Here is a 27,747-nt window from a genome sequence, read left to right on the forward strand (position 1 = left end):
TTCAACCAATTATTTTATTCAAAAGTAATAATCTGGTCTTAATACCATTATAAAAAATATTTTTTTCTTAGTACCTACTAACCTAAATCTTATGTACTGATAGGTAACATCATGAACTGATAATAATTATAATATATTGTTTGTTGTATTAGATTTTAAAATTAAATAAATCATTAGGTGCGTCCAGTAAAGAGACTCGACATAGGTGTAAGCGTGAATCGGATAATTGTACAAATGCACCCATTTGTTCCACTCTCAAAAAGTCCGTTAAAACTCGGAAGTGCCTCGCGAACGCACTTCGGTTTTAAAAAGTTAATGACTTAACTTATATAAAGCCCACAAGCACATAATTTTCTGAAAGTTGAAACAACAGAGTGTATGTATGTATATATGACTGTTCTTGGGTATGTGAGAACCTGATTAGCCAGTTATAATGTCGATCAGTTTACATAGATAAATTTTTGAACTTAGTACCTCAATACATTCACACACTGTGCTTGGACTATGAAACGCAAGACGTGACGCGTTATATTAGCACAACGTGTGAAATTGCCAGGTAAAAATAATATATAGTACGTTCAATAAGACGAGATAAAGAATGTAAGCAAATTGACTACAGGATTGCTTACATCAGATAAAGACAGATAATACTAGCTCGCTTCTACATGTAACTTAGTAACGATTAGGTCATTTACGTATTTTAACTCGTCTTGTTAAATGTACTATAGATTAACAACATAACAAAACACTGTAACTGTGTTATTATTACACTGGTTCACAGATATTTACTTTTATTAAGTTCATAATGTTTTATTTATTCTTAAAATCTAAATGTTATCGAATATTTGTAATGCACTCATAATTAAATGGTACTATTAACTTACAGAGAAAGCATATTTTAGGTTCCATAAGATGAAAATAGATATCAAGTTGTCTTTTAGACCTTGAACTGTAAGTCAACTATTAAATGGAATTTTAGATGCTTTTACCTGGTAACACTTTCTTCCCTATATTACAATACATTCTACTCTATGATTACAATCATACCACATTTTGGAGACATTTTAATGTTGTAATAATTATGATAAGTGTAAATTAAAAACGTTACTTGATGAATCAAAATTTTTTTTTTGCATTTACATATTGTAAAATTTAATTACAATTAAAATATCTATGGCCTTTGTATTTTTATAAATGATACGATTGACAAGAGTATAGGGAAAATGTGCAGGTAGGTATACTAAGAATTACATTGAAATAATTATTAATAAAATAATAATTACACAATTATTGAAATGATAATAATTTGTAATTTAAAAAAATTTAATTAACACTACATTATATGAATAACAAGATAAATTAATCATTAAAAAAACGTGATGTATAAAACAATAGCCGTTTATAAATAAAAACAAGTCACCTATGTGGGTAATGAAGCAAGAATTAATCACTAATAATAACTGAAACTAAGCGTATTTTAGAGCCTGACCAAAAAAATTAAAATTAAAATAAAAACATGCTGTATAAAAAGTATTATCATACTAGCACTGACTGCAAAAAAATTAAAGATGGCGCTCCAGGTTTTTTTTTATATTTTGGTAAGGCTATGCTAAGCCTAGACGTCATGATAGATTTCAACATAATAGTAATTAAGTGTCATGGGATTTGTCTCGGTTATTTGAGAAATAAATATTAATTTATAAATTATGTATATTTCATACAGTCAGGTCCTTAGATTTTTACAATAATTTATTTTTTTACTTGATACAACAAAACTTGACTTGCTAATGAAAAATAGATGAGGCTTTATATCGAAGATTTTGTATGTCATCCGTAACCAAGAGGCATCCATGATACTGTGTAAAGCAACATAATAATATATGTTAAGTTTGTGCAGTCAACTATTTATGTATGCAAACAAATACATTGATTATTTAAAGGTATAATCATTAAAACTAGGAATAATATAAACAAATAAGCATATAACCTATTGATTCACATACATAGTAGTTTCAAAAAAACATGCTTTCACGTTGTAGTGATGGTCAAAGTTATAGAATGATATTTAGATTTATCAGCAATGTTGAGACTGACAGACAAGGCGATACTGCCGTTCTAGCCATGTTACATATTGATTCTCTTTCTACAATCGCTTTGAAAATTAAAAGTCTATGAAATATTATAGTTATCAATAAGTCACGTGATCGACCTATCAATCGGACATGTCATCATTCCTATACATTTTTTTATTTTACGGTAAAATCGATGTGTACCATAGCTAGAGCGGGTAATATTTTGCATTATGGAGTTGTTCATAAGTTGAGTAATTTGCAGTCTGTCGTTTCAAATACGATAGCGATCGGCCATTTGTGGTGATGGTATTGAGCGCGCAACGTGATTCAGACTATTCATAATCGACACGACAAATCGCAGACTATTACTTACTGACTTAGTTTTTAGTCTATATATTTTAGTCTCCATTATGCATTGTTGCAAGCTGTAATTCTATTAATTAATTCTGTAACTCTACACACCACTCCTATACTATTATGAATCCATAGATAAAAAAAAATTAAAAAGTTTACAGATAAAGAATGTAGCCTGGCCAGATAAGTAAAAAACCTAACCATGTTGCTAACAACGAAGGAAAAAATTTCTTCAACTAACATACTAAGGTTGCAGTAGAAAAGGCGATTAGTTTGAAGATTTTTTATAATTCCGGCCAGCCTAGAAACTTTATCATCAATTTGGAAATAAATCTTTTCACTCACTTGTTGAAGTTTAATATTATTATTTGTCTCATTGGCCTTATTTAGTGATATCATAGTATTGTTTCAATAATTTATTTAATCAATATTAATTAAAAAAAAATATATAAGCTCGACATATTTTTTGTTGGACCCTTGAAATATTTTCTTATTTTTACAAAATATGTATGGACTAACATTAAAATGCTTTTTGAAGTCTTAAACGCTAACACATTATAAAAAATATTTAGCCATTTACATTTAAATCTGCGGTGTTGTATTTAAATAAACTATCTTCTACTTTCGCTAGACGGTTTCATTTTGGTTTTAGTTGTAATTGTAATGAAGCATCACCAAAGCAGAAACATGTTTATAAATTATCATCTGTCTGCGAGATGTTGTTAGGAAACTGTTATGATAAATGGGTTTCTATGCCACACGCCTCCTCCTGTTCTACTTAAAATAATTTAACAACGCGTTTCTGTCGTGCTGACACTCCTTTAGTTTACTTAGAAACCAAAACCAAATCGACTTCTTGATGTTGATTAGTACAACTATATGTAGTGATAAAAACTTGCACCCACGTTTATAATCCAAAATAATTATGGCGACCAGTTAATAAATTAACTATTAACTTAACCAACCTTATATTTGTAGGTAAATTGTAATATTTTTTTTAACATGAGCCTTAGATTAGTAGGTAAATTGTAATACTTCTAATAGCTCTGTCATTCAAGTATATGGCATTGGTAACTGATATATAAAATTATTCTCTAGACAATATAACTAAAATAACATATGTCTTAAACCTATGGATTATAATAATATCACAGGACCTTTATTTATTTGTTATTAAATTCGTAAATTTATATCACAAAAATTACGAGTTAATTTTATTGTAATATATGATTTGTTTCACATAAAATATTATGTACTTCAATTTGATACTCTAAAGTGCCATGAACCTGACCCGGTGGCCAAAACTGGAACTAAAGTCGCGGCGGCCGCCATTTTGAAAACATCTAAAAGCACAACAGCGACATCCTCACGGGGCAGTGGGCAAACCACTGAATTAAATTCTCATCTGCGCGGTACAGGTGTGCGAGCTATTTTATATATTTTAGATTATTGTTATTATTATTTATTTTTATGACTTAAGTGGGGCAAAAGGCAAAATGCGAATCAATAATGAATTAGCTTGCACGCTTAACTACCACCGTTGTACAGCGCATATGAGGAGTTATTTAGTCTCTTTTGTAAAGTGTTTTTGTAACTCCTACCATACTATTTAGCATAAAATCGAAATAAAACATCTAGACTCTAGAAGATAGAGAGTTAATAGACAGTGAAGAAGTTTTAGGGCACACATAACAAATATTTTTAACAAGTAAAAATAATACTATTTCAATAAATAACATTATTGCCTATTTAGAGATTACATCAATCACTTATAAGAATCTACTTTAAAAAACTTGCCATTTCTTTTAGAATTATTATTTATTTGGTGTCTGTCAATTAGTAAACTTATGTGTAACAAATCATATAAGTTGAAAGTATTAATTATTTTGTGAAATACATAATCTTGTTACAAGTCCCAATAATCATAATAACCAAACTCGTAAAAAAATACTAGCAAAAAACTTAATACTTCTAATCATCACCATTGTATTTATTGCAATTCGTCAAACAGTAAGTAAATGAACAAAAAATAGACTTCCCGTGATACCACCAAAATAATGAAAAATTACAAAAACAGAAAAATAATTCAAATATAGAAAAACAATACAAATATAGAAAAATAGAAAAACTAACAAAGATAGAAAAATAGAAACACAAAAAAAAGAAGCAGTATACCCAAAATGGGTACAAATCAACAATTTCTTCATAATTCACATGGATTTATCGCAATCAGCAAATTGAAAAAATCAAAGTATGCTATTCGAATGGATCTAAGATATATCCAGATGAATGTATGCTGTGTCAATGGATCTACGTGGGCTTACTTTTTTTTGGATTTTGATTGTTTTTTGGGTGTATTGGTGCTCTTTGGTATAATGTAGTCGGACAACCTGCATTTGTCGAACCGTTTTTTGGTGACCTCATGAAGTAGCTCAGCTGTACGTTCCAGTTGTTGGGTCTCTGCGCCGTAATAGCAGTTCAACTCGCGCGCAAACTCCATGTATCTACGCCATTTGCGGTCCCGCGTGAGGCAAGCCGGGTTGCCAATTATAATCAGTTTGGCTTTGGCCCGGGTCAGTGTTACGTTGTAGCGCTGGAAAGTTATATAAGTAATGTTATCATTAACAAACGTATACTTGGCTCACTTTTGAGCAGGAGTCTCCTCTCAGGTTGAGAAGGATAATAATCAGTCATTTTATTTTATTTTATTTAATACACTTTATTTGTACACCACAAAAATAAAAGAAAACAAGCAAAACAGAAACACAAGAAAAAGTAGAATACAAAAGGCGGCCTTATCGCTTAGTAGCGATCTCTTCCAGGCAACCTTAGGCTTAGGAACTTATTAGGACAACTGTAGGTGGTGTGTACGTAATAATATTGTACATATACATACATACAAATAACTACACACTAATACATAAACCATAATACACAAATTATATAATAATTATAAATATCATAAAATAAACTAATATATAAATATATCATTATGTCGTATGATAAATATTCTAATAAAATAAAATATGTAACTAGTGACTAAGATAATATGTCTTAACGGATTTTTTAAACATGTCAAGGGATTTGGATTTCCGAATGTCGACTGGGAGTGCATTCCATAGCTTAATAGCACGAACAACAAATGAACACTTATAAAATTTACTCCTATGGAAAGGCATACACAGAGTAAGAGCACGACATGTTCTTAGCTCTGATTGCACTCCCAGAAATGTGAATTTCTCCTTAAGATAAGGAGGATATTTTGGATTAAAGAGCACACAGTACAGAAGAGAAAGTACATGCAGATCCCGACGACGGCGAATAGGAAGCCACTTGAGTTTCTGACGAAATTCAGATATATGGTCATATTTGCGAAGGCTAAATATAAACCGAATTGCAACATTTTGAAGTCGCTCAAGTTTATTAAGATAGTCCTCAGTCAAACTGGGATAGCTTGCGTCCGCATAATCGAGAACAGAGAGTAGGAGAGAATTTGCTAACATAACTTTGGTAGGAATTGGAAGAAGAGAACGTAGGCGTCGTAACGAACTCAACGTCGCAAACGTCCTCCTACTCAACTCCTTGATATGCATGCACCACGATAATTCCTTGTCCATAACAACTCCAAGGTTTTTAACCGAATCACAATACGGTATCATGACACCGTTGTAAATAATAGGTGGTACGTCGCCCCAAACAACTCTTGAGATTAGACTAGGACTGCCAATAATAATTGTTTTTGATTTAATAGGGTTAACCTTAAGCCCATACTGTTTGCTCCATACTGAAATTGCATTTAGATCTTTATTAATAGCAGACACAGCAGAGCCAAGGTTCTCAAGAGTTGACGAGCGATATATTTGCACATCATCTGCATACATATGGTAAAGAGAAGTGAAACATTGAGTGATAGAATTAATGAATATGGAAAAGAGTAAAGGAGATAACACGCCACCCTGAGGTACCCCGGCCGAAACATCGCACCAAGATGAGAAAGAATCGTGAACGCGAATACGCTGTTTACGGCCATTGAGGTAACTCCGAAACCAGTCAACCACCGATGGAGATATGTTAAGAGAGCATAATAAACCCAACAAAATGTCATAGTCAACAGTGTTAAAAGCATTACTAAAATCTAGCAGAACTAAGACTGTGAGTTGTCTATTATCCATCGCCCAGCGGATATCATCAGTAACTTTTGCTAAAGCTGTGACCGTACTATGACCAGGGCGAAAACCGGATTGAAAGGGACTTAGAATGGAATGCTTGCTAAGAAAAAGACTCAACTGTCGGAAAACCAATTTTTCAAGGACTTTTGACAGAAAAGGCAAAATTGAAATAGGTCGAAAGTCTGAGAAGGAATTAGGGGTAATTTTTTTAGGTAATGGAATAATTTGAGCACTCTTCCATGCCTCAGGAAATTTACTGGAGTGGATGGAATAATTTAGGATATGGGTAAGAACTGGGATAACAATATCAATGATGGGAATGATCATATTACGGCTCACGTCATCAGAACCGACAGCATTTGAGACGATCGATAAAATGCTCTTCTTAACATCACATTCAGTGAAAGACTCAAAGAAAAAGGGTAAATGATTAGGAGTTGAAGCAGAAGAAAGAATGTTAAGTGTACGTTCTTTATCAATACTATCAATCGTATCGGAAGTAGCAAAATGTTTATTCAGATGTTCGATATCAATATTGATAGGATTATTAGGGGAAGATTTACCAACTCCAAGAGATTCTAGAAATTTCCAAGTTTTGGCAGAATTGCCATTTTCTACTGATTTAAAAATGTGGCGTCGTTGTGCATCTCTACATAATGTATTACAGCGATTCCGAGCCTTATGATATTTAAGACGATTCGCTTCAGAGTCAGTTGTTTTATATTTATATTTTGCAGAATTCTTTTTGTTCATATAAATTTTTATATCATCAGTAAGCCAAGGAGCAGGTAGGTGTTTCATTTTAATCGGCCTTACCGGAGCATGCACGTCATAGAGCTGAGTTATTAGGGTATTAAATAAGTCTACCTTGCAATCAACTGAATCTACATCTGCAATAACAGACCAATCCAAATTCGTAGCATCATCACAAAGGCGATTTTTATCAATTCCAGCAAAGTTACGCTGCAGAAGTATTCTCGATTTTGCCTTAGGAGGACGTAATTTATAGGAAAGATAAATCAAATCATGATACGAAAATGCTTCAGCTGGACATTGACCATGCTTGAAGACGAAATCAGGAGAAGACACAATAATAAGGTCAAGAAGAGATGGAGTACAACCAGGAGAATAATGTGTAGCAGTAAGTGGCAGGACAGATAAACTACATGATTCAACTGCAGTCATTAACTTCTTACTGCGATAGTCATCTTTAATTAGGCATGTATTTAAATCCCCCAGAATTATGCTGTGACTATACAAGGGGACTACTTGTTCCAGTAAAGTTTCAAATGAGTAAAAGTAATTAGAAACAGATGGTGGACAATAGAACACGCCAAGAAGAATTTTTGTTTGCGATAGGACAACTTCTAGCAGCAGGTGCTCAGCCGCATCAGGTGAAGGAGGTTGTGGAGACGAATCAACAATAGAGAAAGAAATATAAGACCGCAAGTAGATCGCCACTCCACCACCACCCTTACCCACGCGGTCATTGCGTATAAGCCTAAAACCCGGCAACGAGTAGGACGTTGATGGTAAACAAGATTTAAGCCACGATTCTATTTCACGATTCACGAGTCATGCTAGCACAGTGTGAAATGAAAAGTTGGAGGTGCATGCCCCAGACCTGATTTGAATCTACGCTTTTCGACTCAATGGCAGAAGTCATATGCACTGGGCTACTACAGTTGCTAATAATCCCTCCTTATTTACAAATAAAGGGATTTTCATATAATATTTCCGACATAATTAATGACGTGTGTTTATTATATACATTGGCAATTTCGTTTGTAACACTCCCGATGTTCCGCGCGGGGCGGGGGGCGCGTAGCGATGAATGAAAAACCCAGGACTGATGCACGTCACTTTCCCACACGCACGATTTCACACCCGCGCAGTCCATCTGTCGCCCGCATATTATGATATGCGAGTGACAGACACTCCCATGGGAGTGTTATCAACGAACTTGCCAGACTATAGACAATGATTCAACGTATGTCAAGATAATGAGATAATAATTTAGTTTGTGTTTTTCTGTAGACCGCAAATGCACGCCACGACTAAAATATCGCTCTCTTTCGTAGCGGTGGGACAAAAGAGACCTACAGTACGGCGATGTTGCCGATTCGCCTGCTATTGGCCGTCTATGTATTTTCCTCTTCACGAGTTATGTCGAGGCACATGACTTGTCTTGTGAAGAGAAAAGACGAACGAAAATATCACTCTCATGTTACGATAGGTTGGGATGAAAGAGACGGCTATATTTTCAGTGTTGTCAATATTGGCTTAGATAATCGACACTCAGCGGGTGAATGGTCCCCTGCAGCGTCTATGAATTCAACTGTAAGATGGAAGACGTACATGTATATTCTACCCATATTCCTGACAGTTTCTACACAGCATCGTATCAGAACGCTAAATCACTTGGCGGTACGTTTTTGCCGGTAGGGTGGCTAGCCCCGGCCGACGCCTACCAACAGACTAGAGAGCTTTCTATTTCATTAAAAAAACTCAGCCAGGGTTTTTGTTTGTTATCACATAGCAACACATAATAGTAATTGCTAAAAAGAACCATTATATAAGAGGTATTTTTAAGGCACAAGCCGTAAAGCGAGGTCAGCTAAATAGAAACCGAGTTTATAATGGGTTTAGCTCCGCGTGTCACACTATACTTTTCACTACGAATGCAAGAAAATAGAATAATTTAGTACAGTATTCAATGTTAAAATTCTTTTTTGCAGACGCATCTCGCAACTAAATAAAAATCAAATAATAAAAATACGCATTCTACAGACAAGAACGTTGCATTTTCCTCCAATTTCAATTTTTTATAAAACAATCAGGGCCTTACATAATATGTTTTCGAATAAAACCTTCCGTTTTGTAGAGGTCATTATTTTAGTATGATGAACTATTTGCGAATTAAACCTTTTATAATAGGCTAGTACTCGTAACAGACAAAAATTAAAAAAAAAAAAACAAAATAATTTTAGCCGCTAGAGGCTGAAATGCTTGTTTCGCCCCGTTGTTGAGTGGTAATAAGACAGTGTTTTTGAGGAAGAATAGTGAAAATACCTTACCTTATCATCAACCAGAAATCCGAGTCCATATTTGGCGTCATAGTCCAAGAGTCTGCAGTTGGCGCGCACAGTTGACACCAAGATGACACGCTTCTCTTTGCCTTGAAACGATTCCACAGTCCCCACTTCTATATCGGTATACTTCTCATTGGCCAGCCATACTTTCATTTTGTACACCTGTTAAAATCATCGTCAATCTAAATATATAAACTCAAAGGTAACTAACTGACTGACTGACATAGCGATCTATCAAATTTTGTATAAAACTTTGGCAAATTTGCGGCGATTTGGCTGAAATTTGGAATGAAAATAGATTTTACTCTGGATTAAAGACACACATTCACAGAAAGATCCCAGAAAGATTTATGGTTCCTGCGGGATTTGTGAAACACTGACTTCCCCGCGGACTAAGTCGCGGGCGCCCGCTAGTACATACATATGAATAAACATGAAATGTGTGTCTGTGATTGCAAGATATCTGTTTTTTCTTAAGTGCTAATAATAATTATTTACACAATACCAAAAAAAAAATCTATGTCAAAATTTTCGTTGAAACGATTTTAATAAGGCTTTCACTGGAAGTTAGAGGATGTTAATACAACAACACATAGGCTACTTTTATCCTGAAAAATCCATGCCTCCTATGAAAACAAGTTGCAATCATAGATTACGATAGATAAATAGATAGTCGTCGTTATCAACCCATATTCGGCTCACTGCTGAGCTCGAGTCGCCTCTCAGAATGAGATTGGCAGACTTTCCTTTCCTCACGATGTTTTCCTTCACCGTTTGAGACACGTGATATTTAATTTCTTAAAATGCACACAACTGGAAAGTTGGAGTTGCATGCCCCGGACCAGATTCGAACCCACAACCTCCGGAATTGGAGGGAGAGGTCATATCCACTGGGCTATCACGTCTCTCGTATCGTACATAGATGGTGAGAATACAGAATACATACCTGTCTTATGTATGGAGCAATTACACCAATGTCTTTAGAAGCCACATTATGTTTCTCTATCAGCGCCTTGATATACCTTTTGAGCATATCAAGTTCTTTCTCATTGAAGTAACTGAAAGGAAATTCAGAAACAATGTAAAGACATTTTAAAAGATTTATTTATTTATAGCTCATTTAAGGCATCGTCATTCAATATTTCACCGTTCAATGATGAATTAAGTATTGTGCATGCAAAATTCATTACTTTTTTTGTCTGTAATAATCTGTATTTAGCTATAAAAGGAAACCTTTATTGATTGATCTAACAACACTTTGCGCTGTTTGGCACGCATATTATTATAATGATATAGTATTAATTCGCTAAGAAAGGATTTTCTGAATACAGTTTTAAGTGGGCTCCCGGTGGATAGCGAAATCCCAAATTAACGAAAGAATCTACATCTCTTAAAGAATCTACATTCACTTACAGAGAAACAACTTTAAATAAATCTTATTAACTATTTTACAATCAGCTGAAAGCAAACAATTTTTTTCGTTCTACCTACAGAAATGTACAATGTTCGGTGCGAAATCGTTACCACAGTGTAAGTGTTAGTGGTAATACCACTGTATATATTTTCTTAATTTAGTTTTAAATGTGTTTAACGATTTGGCATTCTTCACATCCACAGGTAATTTATTATAAATTTGCACGCCTTCAAATTTTATATGTCTCTTACCGAGACAAGTCCTTTGACGCGGTAACAAAATATGATCCTTTCTACGGCTGATTCGACTCTGCACCTGATGTACTTTTGTAAAAGTAATATGTGTGTGAATTGTTTTATTAAGAATTTTTCTTATTAATATACAAGTATAGTAGGCATGTAATTGTTTGATATTCATGATGTCTGTATTTTTGTACAATTTTGATGTAGGAGTTAGGTAGTCATAATTAAATAACATTTTGATTATTTCGTTTTGAGAAATTTGTAGGTCTTTAAGGTTTATCTTTGTTGCAAAGCCCCAAATTTCAATCAAATATATCATTCATACTTCCACCAAAAGTTTCCTCATAAAAGTAACACCATTTATTAAGAAACTAAACTAAAATGAACTTATTGAGTTAACCACACGTCAGTATAATAAGTTAAAAATTACACCACTCATAACACAAAGACCATAAAAACCCCAATTAGCTTACAAATAATTTGTAAGCTAAATTCTTTTCCTTGTTACTTTAAAATGTAATTTTTTTTTATTATGTAAACTGATTTTATGTAATCGTTAATTTATTTTAATATTAGGGAAATGTGCATGCCGTGTCTACCTTCATTTGATTGTGCAGAGCCTGTGTTTGTGTTTTTTTTAATTGTGGTTGTGTAAATGCTGCAACAGTCACTGGTAGACCAAATAAACAATTTGTTTATTTGGTCCACGGCTTATTTATTCATTTATTTGTTTAAAACAAATAAATGAATAAATATATATACATTTATTTGTTTAAAACAAATAAATGAATAAATAAGCCAATGCTCAAGATAATGTCTTCTGACTTTAGTGGATCTGCTATTGATAAATAAGGATGTTAGAGATCTCACCTCGGAGCGTTGCCCATTCTCTGTTCGCGAGAATTGACAGCGTGGAACACCAAGGCGCGCTCGCCGCCGGGCAGGCCCAGCACACTCACTCGACTGAGAGGATCCAGCGGGGCTAAAGGCTACGAACAAACATCATCATCCTTAGACTAAATACATAAGGACTAGTCTCGAACCTAAATTAACAAACATTATATATAACTTATACTAAACAAGGACTAGTCTCGCTACTACTACTAAACTAGAAAATATTGTCCGTTTTTTTAAACCATTCAACTACACAAAACGGTGTTTTTACGGAGTTCTTTAACTGACGGACACAATTACAACAATGAAACATCGATTCTACAGAGACAATATTTAAAATAAAAAAAGGAATACCAATAAAAAAATCAAAAATTTAACAGACTTTCTAAATCAGAAAATAAACTAAAAAGCGAAAAATTACATCGTACGTGTTACCTTCTGATCACTTTGAAGGCGGTGCCAACACAGTGATGCATTAACTTAAGCCGTTTAAATCATAAAGTTTTACGATTTTCAGATAGTTCTTTCCCGTGGTTCCTTCAGAAACGGCTTTAATAAATACGTCAATGTCTTGGCACCACCTTCAAAGTCATCAGAAGGTAGCACGTACGATGTTATTTTTCGCTCATCTCAAAAAGACCGCAAACCGCGCGGTCTCTAATAGGTAGGTGTTAGAAAATACAGGATGTTTTAAAATAATCAATTTTTGAAAGTTTGTTACAATTGTAACTTCTTGAATTGCACTTTCTTTTTTTATAATAATTAACACAAATGGATAGTACACATTGGGAACTTTATGCAGGATTTTGGTTTAAGACGAAGAAAATTGTACAGTGTATAAATATTTAACTAGCAGACCTCTCGAGGTTAAATCCATTCCCGTTAGATTTCAGGGATAAAATATAATTTCTTTCTTTGCAATCTGTTATTGGTCCGTATATTGTCATGACTTGGGAGGGTATCACATCCAGTGACAGAGCCCTATGTATCTTTTTCTTTATTAAAGGTCAGTAGGAGCTTTTCTTTTGTCTTTTAAATTTGGACTCATTCTTCATTAATTGTGTTGCAAGTATGTTTGGATGGTTATCTAAGCCCTTCTTGTAACCTTTCATGTTTGTTGGTAATGGTGTAATTGAAATTATTCTCAGCATCTTAGACTGAAACCTTTGTAAATCTCTGTTTAGTTGGAGGCGGTTCCCCAGAGTTGGATCCCATAAGACAGGACAGACAGGTTTCAGAATGCACTTGTATAGCAGCAGTTTGTTGTCAAGCGAGACTGTCTCCGTGGCGCAGTGGCATCCGCGGTGGATTTACAAGACAGAGGACCTGGGTTCGATCCCCAGCTGGGCCGATTGAGGGTTTCTTGATTGGTCCAGGTATGGTTGGTGGGAGGCTTCTGCCGTGGCTAGTTACCACCCTACCGACAAAGACGTACCGCCAAGCGATTTAGCGTTCCGGTACGATGTCTTGTAGAAACCGATAGGGGTGTGGATTTTAATCCTCCTCCTAACAAGTTAGCCCGCTTCCATCTTTGATTGCATCATCACTTACCATTAGGTGAGATTGTAATCAAGGGCTAACTTGTAAAGAATACAAAAAAAATAAATAAAGAGAGACCAGACCTTTTCTTTCCGCTTGGTAAATATGCGCTTTTTCCATGTAAGACGACTATCCAAGTAAAGTCCAAGATATCTAGCTTCTTTTGCTTGTGGGGGATAAAATATGGCCTACATTAGGTAGATACTCATTGATAGCTTTCAATAGGGTAGTTAACTCATATCAAATTTAATAATAATCAATATTAATTTCGTGTAAGGGTCCGAAATGACTCAATAAAATATATAAAGTTGGTTAAAAACATGTCTTTTTACCTTTAAGCTGTTGTCGTAGAAAAATTCATTAGGTATAGCCAATATGTCGGGGTCCGAACGGAAGTTTTGCACCAGCATCGTGATGTAGTCGGGATCCTCATATAAGTTCTCGTATGTGTTTTTCAAACGCTCCAAGAGGGATGTTCCTGAAACCAATTTAGCACATGCATAAATTCAGTGTACTTGTCATGAATAGGCGCAAGACGAAAAGTCGAACTGATTTCAACATATACACAATTTTACAAATGTCATAGCCTCAATACACTATTCAAATTTAAAAGAAAGTTGATTAAATCTTTAGATAAATATCTATATGGACTAAGGTCCGTCATTAGAACTATATACACTCATCTGTTATTAATTTGTGCATATAGCACATAGGTTGCATATTCAAATTAGATATAACAAACAAAATAGATCAAAGGCAACCTAATACAGTTAAATTAAGCATAAAATGAATTTTCATTTGACTTATTAGACGACTAAACAACTGATGAGGATTTATAAATAACATTACATAACTGTTTAAGCCATACCTTTTTTTTATATCTGGCAACCCCACAACTGTGAAAGATATAAAATTCGAAACTTTGAAGCAGGCAAGCTTTCTTTTTCAATTCTTTTGGGTATATTCTATCAACGAGTAAACGATTTTCTTTTATTAACGTATGAGGAAAGGAGATTAATACTAACCGGCCGCAATTTTACTAGGCAACCTATGTGCAATGTGTCAATGTAAATATTTTTTATAATTTATTCCTTATTACAAATAAATAACAGATCACGGTATATATTTCTTAAGCCAGATCTCGTGCCAATAATATAAAACCAATTCTGAGACTTATTTCAGTCAGAATTTACATACAATAAACATTTCATAAAAACCAGAAAGAAAATTGTTTTTTCTGAGAGAACAAAATCGTTGGACTCTCTAGAAGTGCAGCTAGTTCTATATTAGAACGGGTATCCAAAGCTGCTCTAATAGGATGTTACCAAATTTGGATAGGTAGGGAGAACAACACGAGCAGAGGAGGGGAGTGTTGATCGATTATCAAGGAATTCCTTAACCATAGATCCAGTGGCATAGGCGTATATAGCGGGTGGGCCGGGCCCACCCTAGAATGGTCCAGTGCCCACCCTGGGATATTGAGCTACCGATTTGAAATTCTATGATGGACGCCGAAATACCATATTTACACAAAATATCATTTAAAATATCAAATAATAACAATTACAACTTATAATAAAGAAAAACCTATAAGCAATAAAGATTTTGAAAAATATATTAAGACCTTATCTGATACCTAACATAGATACAAAAAAAAAATAAGTCGAGCCGTTTTAGAGGTCTGCGTCCACAAATATTGCTAACGAAATTTTTATATTGAGTATCGACTTTGTTCAGTGATATGTAGCCCCACCCCAAGCCCACCACAGGAAATAATCCTAGATACGCCAATGTCCAGTGGTCACAAGTCCTGGACTTTTCTCGGATGTTTTCTATCTACCACGCGATAGATCCGGTACCCGTACGGTGAATCCATGGAATGCTAAGATATTCGTCGCTGTTTTGTTTTAAACTTACCTAAGCCTCTACTCTTAGCCTCTGCTGAAATGCACACAGGCCCCAACTGTTGTGGGTCACCGGCCAGGATGAGGCTGCCTTTGGGTGAGAGTAGCCCAGTCACTGGCACCAGGGTAGCGGGTTCAGAGGCTTGAGCTGCTTCATCAATGAACAGGTGTGTCATTTGAAGCTTATACTCCGATTGAGATCTTTGACTGTGGAAATATAAGAAAAACAAATCTATACTAACATTATAAAGCTGAAGACTTTGTTTGCTTGAACGCGCTAATCTCAGGAACTACTGGTCCGATTTGAAAAATTCTTTAAGTATTAGATATCCTATTCAATGATGGGGGCTATTATCCCCGTATTCCGACGAGAACGGGAACCACACGGGAAAAACAAAGAATTTATATTTTTCTATCAAACTTGCATTGACCTCTTATAGTAAAAGGATGCACAGTCATGTAGAAAATTTCACTTAAAAACTGGCCAATTTTGGTTTGACAGTTTTAGAATTATTGGTAATGAAAACCTTAAATGTAGTCCAATATTCAATAAAATCCCAAATTCAACCTTAATGTTTGAGTTTAAGGTTGAATTTGCAAATGTGACTACTTGAATTGAGTGCTAAGAAGTTGTGTTTGGCACTCATTGAGTGGGGACGTTTTTGGCTGATTGTGCATCCACTTTTTAATAGGATAGATAGATTGATGCAGACTTGTAATAAAATAAATAAACGATCAATATTTAATTATTATTTTTTGTTAATTATTAATTTATCAAACAGTCGATATAAAATGACTCACGATCCATATTTGGCGGCATGCAACAGTGTGGTGACAAATATCCTGTACATTGAGACATGCGTGTTTTTCAGAGAGTAAAATGTCTCGAAGCTGGTGCCGTTTGACACCGGCGCCAGCGCTGACGGCATCACAGTCCTGGCGAGGAAAAGACTAATTAGGTATTCGATGAAGGTGGTAGAGAAGTCATGACATAAAGAAACCAAGATGTCTGTTAAGTCCAAAGCAAGCTGTTTAGATTATTAAGCTAAATAACACACAGTCATACATCTCGTAACATTATGTATACGAGTACAACTTTCGAACTTTCAACAACCACTTTCCTTGGCCTCTCTAGAAGTGCAGCTATTTCTATATTAGAAGAAGTATCCAAAGCTGCTCTAATAGGATTTTACCAAATTTGACTAGGCAGGGAAAAGAGAAAGAAGAAGTTGATCGATCGTCAAGGAATTCCTTAACCCTACATCCTGTAGTGCAAGTTTAGGACTCTGCTCGGAGTTTTTCTTCTTATCTATATTTTATGTTCTTGTAAGATAAAAATAATTTGTTCTGCTTAGTTGACACTGGGAATAAAGGCCTCCATACAAAATTGGGACATGTCCTTTGTTTAGTAGATTACACATTACAATGGGGATGATGACTAGGTTTGAATATTATATTGATTTTTTATGATACATTCGGGTAAATAAGGTCAATGTTATCTAATTTATACATAAAAAGCAAAGATTGTCTGGATATTTGCACAATAAAGGAGATTATAAAATTTAAAAATCTATTAAAAATCTTTTATCGTAATTAGATGTAAATTTATACAGTTTTAGCTTCCTTACATTAAATGTGACATTTTTTAATAAGTGAACTATAAACATAAACGCACAAATAACAAAGATATTAGTAATTTTGTTTGAACGCCCATACAAATCTAATGATCATGAACTTATTTGTATGGGCGTAAGCTTTTTATGTATAAATTGATTGATTCATTACCTCCGACGTCATTAGTTCGTGCCATTTTGTATGAGGCGTTTTTCAGGGAACCGCGGCAGCGCCGCAAATCTGGCCCTTTAAATCCCTGTAGCTCCAAAAGTAATGATCGCAGATACCCTGTTACTTTTACAAAATTGCTTTACTATTAGCATAGGTATATTTTGTATACAATTTAAGAAACTGTCATCATCCCTATTACATTAAATTAAGCATACCACTCCCTGGACTGTGAGTTGCCGCGCAACAGGAAGTTGGGCATGTTGAGCTTCTTGTTATACTGCAACAGCATCATCGCGATGTGGTCGGCCGCCATGTTAGAGTCGGTGCACACCATCACGCGGTTCTTGGAGTTTTTAGCTACTAACTGGAAAATATATAAAAATGTTAATGATGTTAATCTATTTATATCTGTACTTATAATAAATCTGTAGAAAAATCAATTCTGTACATGAAATATATTTCCAAAATAACTATCAGGGGGTGATTAGTGATCGATACTGATGCCAAAAATGCAATCAGTAAAATTTTTGTCTGTCTGTCTGTATGTTTGTTATACAGTGTGTACCAAAAACCCTGTTGTACCTTTGAGGAGCGTTTTCGGAATCGACATTCAAACATAGGAAAACAACCTATATGGAAAATATACTAAATAAAAAAAATTAAAATAAATATTAAATCATTAATATTTGTAAAAAGAAAATCATTTCTTACCCCTGCAATATAACTGCGGCGAGACAGAAACAAGTCTATCAAAGAATGCCGCCTGGCCAAGGCGCACGGGCTGTCCGAAAAATAGGTAACTACTCAAAGGTCATGAACTTAACACGTGTCGTCAGAATCACTCAGCTGTTTGTTATTTTAACCGGCTTCCAAAAAGGACGAGGTTCTACGCCGCCGTTGTCTTGCCGGACTTGCCCATCACTATATACTACAACGGCCGAATGTTGCTCCGGATTTATAGTCCCAGTGGTAAGTTCATTCACCTGCACTATAGCCTCGATGATGGTCATGTCTTGCCAGTGTCCGGCGGCCCGAACACGATGTAGGCCGCCTTGCCGCACTTGCCCATCACTATATGCTCCAACGGCCGGACGCTGCTACGGATTTTGAGTCCCGATGGTAAGTTCATTCACCTGTACTATAGCCCCGACGATGGTCATAGTTTTGCCAGTGCCCGGCGGCCCGAACACGATGTAGGCCGTCTTGCCGGACTTGCCCATCACTATATTATGCTCCACGACTGAACGTTGCTCCGGATTTTGAGTTCTAATGGTAAGTTCATTCACCTGCACTATAGCCTCGACGATGCTCATGGTCTTGTCAGTGCCCGGCGGCCCGAACACGATGTAGGCTGTCTTGCCGGACTTGCCCATCACTATATTATGCTCCACGGCTGAACGTTGCTCCGGATTTTGAGTTCTAATGGTAAGTTCATTCACCTGCACTATAGCCTCGACGATGGTCATGGTCTTGCCAGTGCCCGGCGGCCCGAGTACGATGTAGGCCGCCTTGCCGGACTTGCCTATCACTATATATTACAACGGCCGAATGTTGCTCTGGATTTTCACTCCTAATGGTAAGTTCACTCACCTGCACTATAGCCTCGACAATGGTCATGGTTTTGCCAGTGCCCGGCGACCGAATACGATGTAAGGCGTCTTGCCGGACTTGCCCATCATATACTACAACGGCGGAACGCTGCTCGGGATTTTGAGTTCTAATGATAAGTTCATTCACCTGCACTATAGCCTCGACGATGGTCATGGTCTTGCCAGTGTCCGACGGCCCGAACACGATGTAGGCCGCCTAGCCGGACTTGCCCATCATTATATGCTCCAACGGCGGAAAGCTGCTCGGGATTTTGAGTCCTAATGGTAAGTTCATTCACCTGTACTATAGCCTCGACGATGGTCATGGTCTTCCCAGTGCCTGGAGGCCCAAACACAATGTAAGGTGCCTTGCCGGACGTGCCCGAAACTATGTGCTCAACAGCCGATCGCTGCTCTTGATTCCGCTCTATAAGAGGATTGTAGAACCTAGAAATTAGAGTAAAATTGTTGTTTTTTGTTTGTTTTCATAAAGGAATTTGTAATAACTAATTGTTAACTCACTCGGTGACAGGCTTCAAGTAAACTTTCTTAGCTACGGGTTGGGGAAAAATACGGCTTTCTTGCTTCGACTTGAACACGGTGGAGACAGCTTCGTGCATACGCTCCAAAGGCACACGGGACATGAGGAACCGAATGTCATACAATGAATCACAGCTGTAGTAGTTGTTGAAAAATCTGAAACAATATGACCACTGTGACAAACTTCTATCGCCCTCCAATCAGTTGGAACTGTGTCAGGAGTAGGTACAGCAGCGTTGCCAAACGTCCCGATTTTTAAATCAAAGTCCCGCGCGGGACAAACTCGGTCCCGCTTTTCGGGAATAACTCGATCGTGTGCAGAGTAGGTTAAGTACCTACTCTGCACAAAAGTGCGGGCGGGTGGCATACTCTCAGACTATAGTTTGAACCGCCATATTTTTTTAAAGAAACTATTTTGATTTCTGTTTTTTAATTTTTTTTATTATGAATAAGACAACTATTTTAAAATATAGTCAGGGATACGTAGAACATTTTTACACCTGATTACTAACAAGTAAATTTTTCGTGAGTAGCTTCATCTCAATGAGACAATCAACTTTTTTATTTACGAAAATTCTTGATTCTGGTAGCTAACTGAGTTACCAGGAAATTTATAGTAACCTCATTATTGATAGAAATTGGGAGGATGGTAGTGTAACAAAAGTTGTTACTAACCAGCTGTTTTTTTACTGTTGCTTTTGCAGCTTTTGCTGAGATTGTTAAAAAAAAGGGTTGACCTATTAAGCAAAAAGTAGCAAAAAGTAGCCAGTACGCAAGTTCTGAGTAAAAGTTACTTACGCCTGATCCATCTTATATAACTGAACGTGAGTGTCATTGATGTCTTTGATTATACTTTCAAAGACAATTGTTTGATTATCTTGTGGACGTATGTACACACGATCACCTGAAACCCAAATGCATCATCAATATGGCCCCATCTATATGTTTGTTTGTTTGCTTGATTGAACGCGCTAATCTAAGCAACTACTGGTCCTTCGAAAAATTCTTTCAGTGTTAGATAGCCCTTTTATTGAGGAAGGCTATAGGCTACATTTTATACTCCCCGTACTCTTACGGGAACGGGAAATACGCGGGTGAAACCGTGCGGCGTCAGCTAGTCATCAATATATAAAATAATAGATTCTTGATGAGTGCTTCAAAATCTATCTATTAGAACTTGTAATACTATTTGAAATTAATATGTTCCAATTAAAGCCAATGTTAGGTCAAAATACCAGTAAGCATTATGATGACAATAACTATTTTTTTTAAAGAATATTTGCTATATCTTTTAAATATGGCCAATATTCTCATTTCCCTCCAACTAGTCGAGAAAAACTGTATTAGGAGTGGGTACGACAATAGACCAACGGGCGGGCATCGAACCATCACCCCTCGGCTCAGACCAATTATAGAAGGACCTGTATCGCACTTATAGTCACAAACAAAATTGTCTGTCATTTTCTGAAGAAAACGAGCTTAGATTTGGTATATATCTTATACTGAACTAGAAGTTTTTGCCCGTTTTTACACAATTCAATTACACAAAAAGGTATTTTTACGGAGCTCTTTAACACACGATTACAACTATTTAACATCGACTCTATAGAGACAGTTTTTATAATCGCATTAGATCGTTGAGCATATAATTTGACAGAAAAGTAACGTCTAGCGAGGCAGGTCCTATACAATAATTGGTCTGAGCCCCTCGGTGATGAGTCCGACCGCCCTTACCATTGAGCTATTGAGGCTTTGTAAATCCACCGCGTAGAATACTTTGGACTACTACAGTATTATTACCTCGTAACAATGAGGGTCGCTTCTCAGCTAACCCTGGTACTTCAAGAAAGAATCCTTCTGGCCTATTTTCGATTTTTACACCAAACATATTGTATTTCTGAAAAAAAAAATTCAAAAATCATGTCTGCCTGTTCGTGTTGTATTGCTAAATAATTTTTTTTATTTTCTAAAACAGATGTTAAAAAAAATCCTAATTATTATTTATATTATTTTGAAAGCAATTTATGGATCATGAACAACTTCTCAGTAATTATAAATACTCAGAGGCACAATTATCCGCCCGCTTTAATATGACGCGAGTATATTAAAGTGGGTGGATAATTGTGCCTTTGAGTATATATTCTTCCTGAGCCCATTGTATCTAACCATTACAAATGTAAAAAAACTCAAAAGTTTTTGTAAATTAAATCTTCAAATAATTTAATTTTGACTAAGTAACACCAAGTTTTATAAACTATGAAACATACCCTCAAATTAATCTTTGAAATAATTTCCTCCCACCATAGTAAATGGTGAAAATAAATCATATAATTGTTTTTGGTTGCTCCCTCATCAAATATAGCTCTGAAAAAAAAGAAGACAAAGCATATTAAAAGAATATACATTTGAACTCGGTGAAATTATAATTAAATTACAAAATAGATTTTAGACTAGCATAAATCCCAATACTTAACTATGAACTACATAGTGACACTAAAATCTTGACAAATTACCTAAAAGTTCCTCATGAATCACTATTGGAGGAAACTGCATTAATATCAGTTCAGTAGTCTCAAGTTTATCTCGAACATACAGACAGGAGGAATAATTTATAAAAAACTAGCGGACGCCCGCGACTTCATCCGCGTGGAAGTCAATGTAAACTTTCAACCCCTATTTCACCACTTTAGGGGTTGAATTTTAAAATTTCTTGAATCACATTATATTTCTGATTTTTTTTTTATTTTATGAAGAAAATTTTAAAATTGTAAGTCTAAAAATGAAGGACTTTCCATACAAACTTACAACCCCAATTTTATCCCCTTGGGGGAAGGATTGATCAAAATCCTTCTAACATCTATCTGCATGCCAAATTTCAGCCCGATCCATCCAGTGGTTTGGGCTGTGCGTTGATTGATCACCATGTCAGTCAGTCACCTTTGAGTTGTATATATGTATTTAGATAGATACCTAGTGGATATGAGCAATAGTCGCAGTTTCTCCATCACATCTGCAGGCATCTGCAGTCCCTCTAGGGCTTTCTCGTCCAAGCCTTTTGGCAAAAGCACCTTAAGCAGCTTCGGTATCTTGAATTTTATTTGATATGGCCTGTAAATCAATTTTAACTTCTTAATACATCATCATCATCATCATCATCATCATCATCATCATCATCATCATCATCATCATCATCATCAACAACATTGTCAAACTTAACAGCTTAATTTAGAGAGTCAGGCCTCTCTTCTTATATGAGACGGGCTATATAAAATAACCCAAATTTTAATTATTACGATATGTAACTGAGAGTCCAGTGGATATCACCTATGCCTCTGATTCCAGAAGGTGTGGGTTTGAATCCAGTCCGGAGCATGCACCCCCAAGTGTGCATTTTAAGAAATTAAATATCACGTGTCTCAAACGCTGATTGAAAACATCGTGAGGAAACCGGCATCCCAAAGAATTTTCTTAATTCTCTGCATGTGTGAAGTCTGCCAATCCGCATTGGGCCAGCATGGTAGACTTTGGCCTAACCTGTCTCATTCTGAGAGGAGACTCAAGCTCAGCAGTGAGCCGAATATGGTTTGATAACTGAACTGTAGCTGACCCACTAAAGACATTTTTTAAATTAAAGTATCAATCAAATTGTAACTTATGACAGGCTATAGTTTAAAAAAAAAAAATTATGTTTGTACGTACACATGAGTTATTGACTGTATAAAATGATCTGCATTTTGCCAGTCTTCATTAAGGTAAGGGCTCTTTTTGCTTGTATGTTGGACCTCATGTTCTTGCACTATAACCACCTGCAATCACATTAATCATTGTCATCAATGCCCTTGCCAAACCTGGGTCTACAACACAAGTTCGAGGCATAAACTCATCACCACACAACGTGCAATGGAAAGGAAAGATGATCGCAGATATCCTGTTACTTTTACAAAATTGCTTTACTATTACCATAATCTTAATTTATATACAATTTAAAAAACTGTCATCATCCCTATTGTTTGCTTGTTCCATCAACTATTGCTATAGAAAAAGACCATCTCACCATTTCACGTATTAATATGATATGCTTTTCGTCGCTTCTACGATAAAATGTAAGCATAATAGGCATTTCATATTGACCAATATCTTGAGCATGGAATTCAACACTGACTTCCTGGTTTAGTGTTGATTCTGAAAGAGAAATGTCATATTGAATCACCTAATTGATGTATTGCATAGACATTGTTATTAATGAATAACAGATGCATGTGGCTTTGTCTGCATGAATTTAGGATTGCTTCCTGCTGGAACTTCCATTAGGGGGTGAAATTTGGAAAATTATGTTTGTCATAATAGATAGCACTGCATTAAAATCAGTAATGGTTGCCTTAATACAGATTAGTAAAAATTAAAAAAAAAAATCATATTCATTGATATCTATACTAATATTATGAATAGGAGTTTAATTGTTTGTTTGAATTGAATAGGCTCTGAATCTTCCGGACTGATTAAAAAAAATTTTTTCTCCATTAGAATCCTACATTATCCCTGATAAACATAGGCTATATTTTATCCCCATATTTTCATATAAACCGTAACTACGGTGGTCAATTCGCAGGGCGTCTGCTAGTACAGAATAATTTTGAAAGTAGGACTTCATTACAAAAATCTAAATCAATAATCTAATAATAGGTATTATATGTTTTAATCATGATTCATATCTTATCAGTCCAATATCATAAGTATGTTACACTACTAAATTTGCAGAAATACTGTTAGAATAATAATAATAATGATTTATTCAATCTACAAGTATATACACAGACACCTGTGAACTTAGTCCACATCCATTTATTTTCATTCAAGGTCCCAAACACTGAATCACATTGTAAGACGAATATCATTGAATTACATCAATTCACTTTATTGGGTCCATCAGACATCGGATGTGTAGCAGAGAAAAACACACAGGGTACTTTTATAAAATATTTCATGCAAATTAAGATGTGGGTGAGACGAGACAATCCATGGATTATAGATATCTTAGCAATCCATGGATTGATTGTACGGCGCTGGGTGCAGTTCTAGAGAGGCCACGGTCTTTAAGCAAGTTATGGAGATTTTGCTGATAATCCTCTCAGACCTACTTCTATGGCATACAGACTAACTACAAAGCCATTTTTTGTTAGTTTATTTGTTAGATCATAATATTTATTCACTTTTATACTGCAGTCCTTCGGAATGTTAGTCTCCCATGGCACAGTGGGCTTAATAAGTACTATATGTTTAGTTTCTTGGGAAAAAAGGAAAATAGCAACATCCTCAGGGATTTTATGTTTTTCATATGTATCCATTAGCAAAGTCAAATCAGGTGCAGAACCGAGGATTTAATAGGGTTTACTAGGATTTTTAGCCTGCTTTGACGAAGTTAACTTGTCTTTTTGTTGTAGTTAATCCTATTTAATCCTCTAGCTACTGCGAGACTTATAGCTTCACTTATAATTTGAAGTACTCTATCATGAAGAAGTGAGTAAAGATCCCTATCCAGGAGCACCTTGCATCCAACCAACAAGTGCCTTGCTGTTCCTATTGCCTCACCACACGTATAGCAAGATTTTTCAGTGGCTTTCCCCCATCGTACTAAGTTGCTCTGATCTGGGAGAGTAATTTGAAAGGCATTAAGATAGCAAGTATATACCAATACTAGTCATAAAGCAAGGAGTGCTACTTTAGTGCAGAACTCACCTACACCTAGTATAGTAAATAATAATGATCAAAAGTGTTGGTTTATCAAGCAATGTTTCACCTTAGAGAGTCTGAGGTACCAGATTTCCAATTCAAGACTGCTAATGAGATGTTTTAATAGAAATGAAACTTAATAATTTATATACTTACTTTTACTTAATATGTGAGGGTCCCCTCCAAAAATGAAGGGGTGGTCATTCATCACAAACTGGGGCTGTGGATGGGCTAGATGAATGCCCACCACTAACAAATCTTCATTTTTCATATCATTGCTGATCTTGAATGAGAACTTGACAATCTGTTTTGGTTTTACCTGAATATAAAAATTTGACTATAGCTATTTCAAGGAAACTTATGTTAACCAATATTAGCTATGAAATTACTCAGTAGTTTTCAACTCATCAGCTATCAAAATAAATAAGCACCGAACTATGATCCCAATCATGTAATGAAATGATTGTTTGCTAATTAATTGGTGTTGGTAAATATTTCTCATATTAGGCAAATATCCACTAAAACCCAGGTATTTTAGTGACAACAGCAGTCTTTATGCTTATCAGGATTAGGAGCTTATGCCTACAATCCTGCTCCAATGTGGCCGAGCAGGTTGGCAACAATAATGTTTCGATTTGTAACAACCACTATTGGATGTTAAATAAACAGAACAAACAAGTGTGAAACATCTTCATAAGACTGGTACAAAAAAATTTCTAGAAAAAAAAAAGTAAAATATTTAATGACCATGTCCTGACCTAGGACATGAATCTGTGCCCTTTTAAGCAAACTGTTATACGAACAAGGCAATTAAAACTATCATTTGTACAAAACTTTTCTTACATAAATTATTATTTTCACATGATCTGTCTCTGGGACCTTATTAGAGGATGCCTCTGCACTGCCTAATACGATGACACCATCCCGGTTCTTGCTGAAATATTTTCTGTAATAAAAGAGAACTTTATTAATTAACTTAATTCTAATGAATAACTAGTTTAATTGCTTGTTTGAAAACTTTACAATGTACAGAGAGATTATCTGTCTAGTGATAAATACTTTAACCACAAAATAGTGGTGATGTTCCAAATGCTAATATAATTCAAAAAATTTTTGAAATTGGTCCAGGCGTCTTTGAGTAATCGGTGAACCTACTCCTTTTTGAAGTCGGTTAAAAATCAAAGTAGCTTATGATCTAGCTCAGAAGTTCCAAAACTATTTTTTTTCATAGTCATAGAACTTTCAAAATTGGTTCTGGTAGTCCCCCTGCTACATTTCTATCTAAAACTCAACAAAAAAAAGGCAAGCCCTATGGAAATTTGGGTTTATGGCTGAATCAACAACTAACACTAATTAAACCACTATGAAACTTGACACATTTTCATGAACCCCCACTGACAAATTGTGAACTTTGATGTTGTAATTGTAATTTTATTGTCACCTGGAGGTCCATTTTGGAAACCAATGATCTATTTAGTAAAGACAAATGACCTGTAACTTGTGAGATCCTAACAGCCCAGTGACAAGATCCAATGTATTTTTTCACAAAGGACAAGGACCAAGGGCTTAAACATAAATGCATTCAGTCTCATTTTGCATTCAATCTGTAAATGGTTCTGGTTTGATTTAGTGAAAAATAAATATTTTGGACATTAAGTTGTTCAAAGTATATATATATTTTTTCATTGCAAATATGCAGTTAAAATTAACTTCATTTTGCAATGTTTTAATAGGAATATAAATCACAAAATAATACAAGTACCCACAACAATCAAAATAACACAAAGCTGGTCATATAAGTTAAAGAAAATAAACTTACTTATTGTTTTTATAGTGTAGTAAAATCATGTTGGCCTGATGTTTCGGGGTATCATTGTGATGAACATCAGAGTTTTCATCGTAATACTCGTCGACTACACCGCATACCTGACATGTTAACATTTTCGCTGCAAAGTACAAATTAATAGTAAATGACAGGAGTTTACTGATATTCCCAAGTTAATTTCATTTAATTAAAAAAACAAAGAATATTCAATTTCTAGGGTCTCAAAAATAAAAAAAAATACCTACAACAAAGGAAAAGGATTCACAAAAAGAAACGTGGTGGTAATAGTCGCTAATATAACTTTGAAACAAGAGAAAGTACTTAATGATTTGATCTACCTTTTTGTGGATGTATTTTGTTAAACTTATTAGATTACATATACGTCTAAGTTCTTTAAAGTAGAGAAAACAAATAAATGAAAATATTTCACAATTATTTCTATTATTGGACCACTTGATGGACGAGACAAAACGAGACAAGAATCAAGAATTCAAGAAGTGTAACTTCTAACGGAAATCCCCGAACAAAAATATTAAAATAATAAACTGAACCACAGACCACGACCAGTTACCATAGAGTACATTGAGTCACAGATCAC

At 35.2% G+C, this 27,747-nt stretch overlaps 1 protein-coding gene across 2 annotated transcripts; it reads right to left on the bottom strand.

The window, feature by feature from the left end:
* Window positions 1-27,680, bottom strand: LOC112058380 (putative helicase MOV-10). Of its 2 annotated transcripts, none has more exons than XM_052888014.1 (20): window positions 27,395-27,680; window positions 27,144-27,270; window positions 26,168-26,270; window positions 25,481-25,643; window positions 23,649-23,776; window positions 23,294-23,400; window positions 22,565-22,702; window positions 21,862-21,958; window positions 21,395-21,491; window positions 20,393-20,498; window positions 19,577-19,750; window positions 19,354-19,501; window positions 17,681-17,829; window positions 16,482-16,616; window positions 15,694-15,887; window positions 14,109-14,254; window positions 12,214-12,332; window positions 10,634-10,745; window positions 9,673-9,849; window positions 1-5,019 (listed from the first exon to the last, which is right to left on the bottom strand). In XM_052888014.1, exons 2-20 carry the CDS (start codon window positions 27,263-27,265, stop codon window positions 4,747-4,749), a joined length of 2,688 nt encoding a protein of 895 aa, XP_052743974.1. In that variant the 5' UTR covers window positions 27,266-27,270; window positions 27,395-27,680; the 3' UTR covers window positions 1-4,746. The 2 variants fall into 2 exon arrangements, with proteins under 2 accessions (XP_052743974.1, XP_023954942.1); XM_024099174.2 differs by having other exon boundaries at window positions 27,488-27,679.
* Between the last annotated feature and the right edge of the window lie 67 nt (window positions 27,681-27,747).

The sequence above is a fragment of the Bicyclus anynana genome, chromosome 21, assembly GCF_947172395.1.
Source record: "Bicyclus anynana chromosome 21, ilBicAnyn1.1, whole genome shotgun sequence".
Taxonomy (NCBI): domain Eukaryota; kingdom Metazoa; phylum Arthropoda; class Insecta; order Lepidoptera; family Nymphalidae; genus Bicyclus; species Bicyclus anynana.

Bases quoted from the DNA above. Each gene is read 5' to 3' on its own strand.
- LOC112058380 (XM_052888014.1), bottom strand. From the start codon at position 27,265: ATGTTAACATGTCAGGTATGCGGTGTAGTCGACGAGTATTACGATGAA. The intron at 26,271-27,143 runs GTAAGTTTATTT...CTTTTATTACAG, and splicing joins CTACACTATAAAAACAATAA to AAAATATTTCAGCAAGAACC. The intron at 17,830-19,353 runs GTGAATGAACTT...TATATTTTCCAG, and splicing joins TCGTCGAGGCTATAGTACAG to TTAGTAGCTAAAAACTCCAA.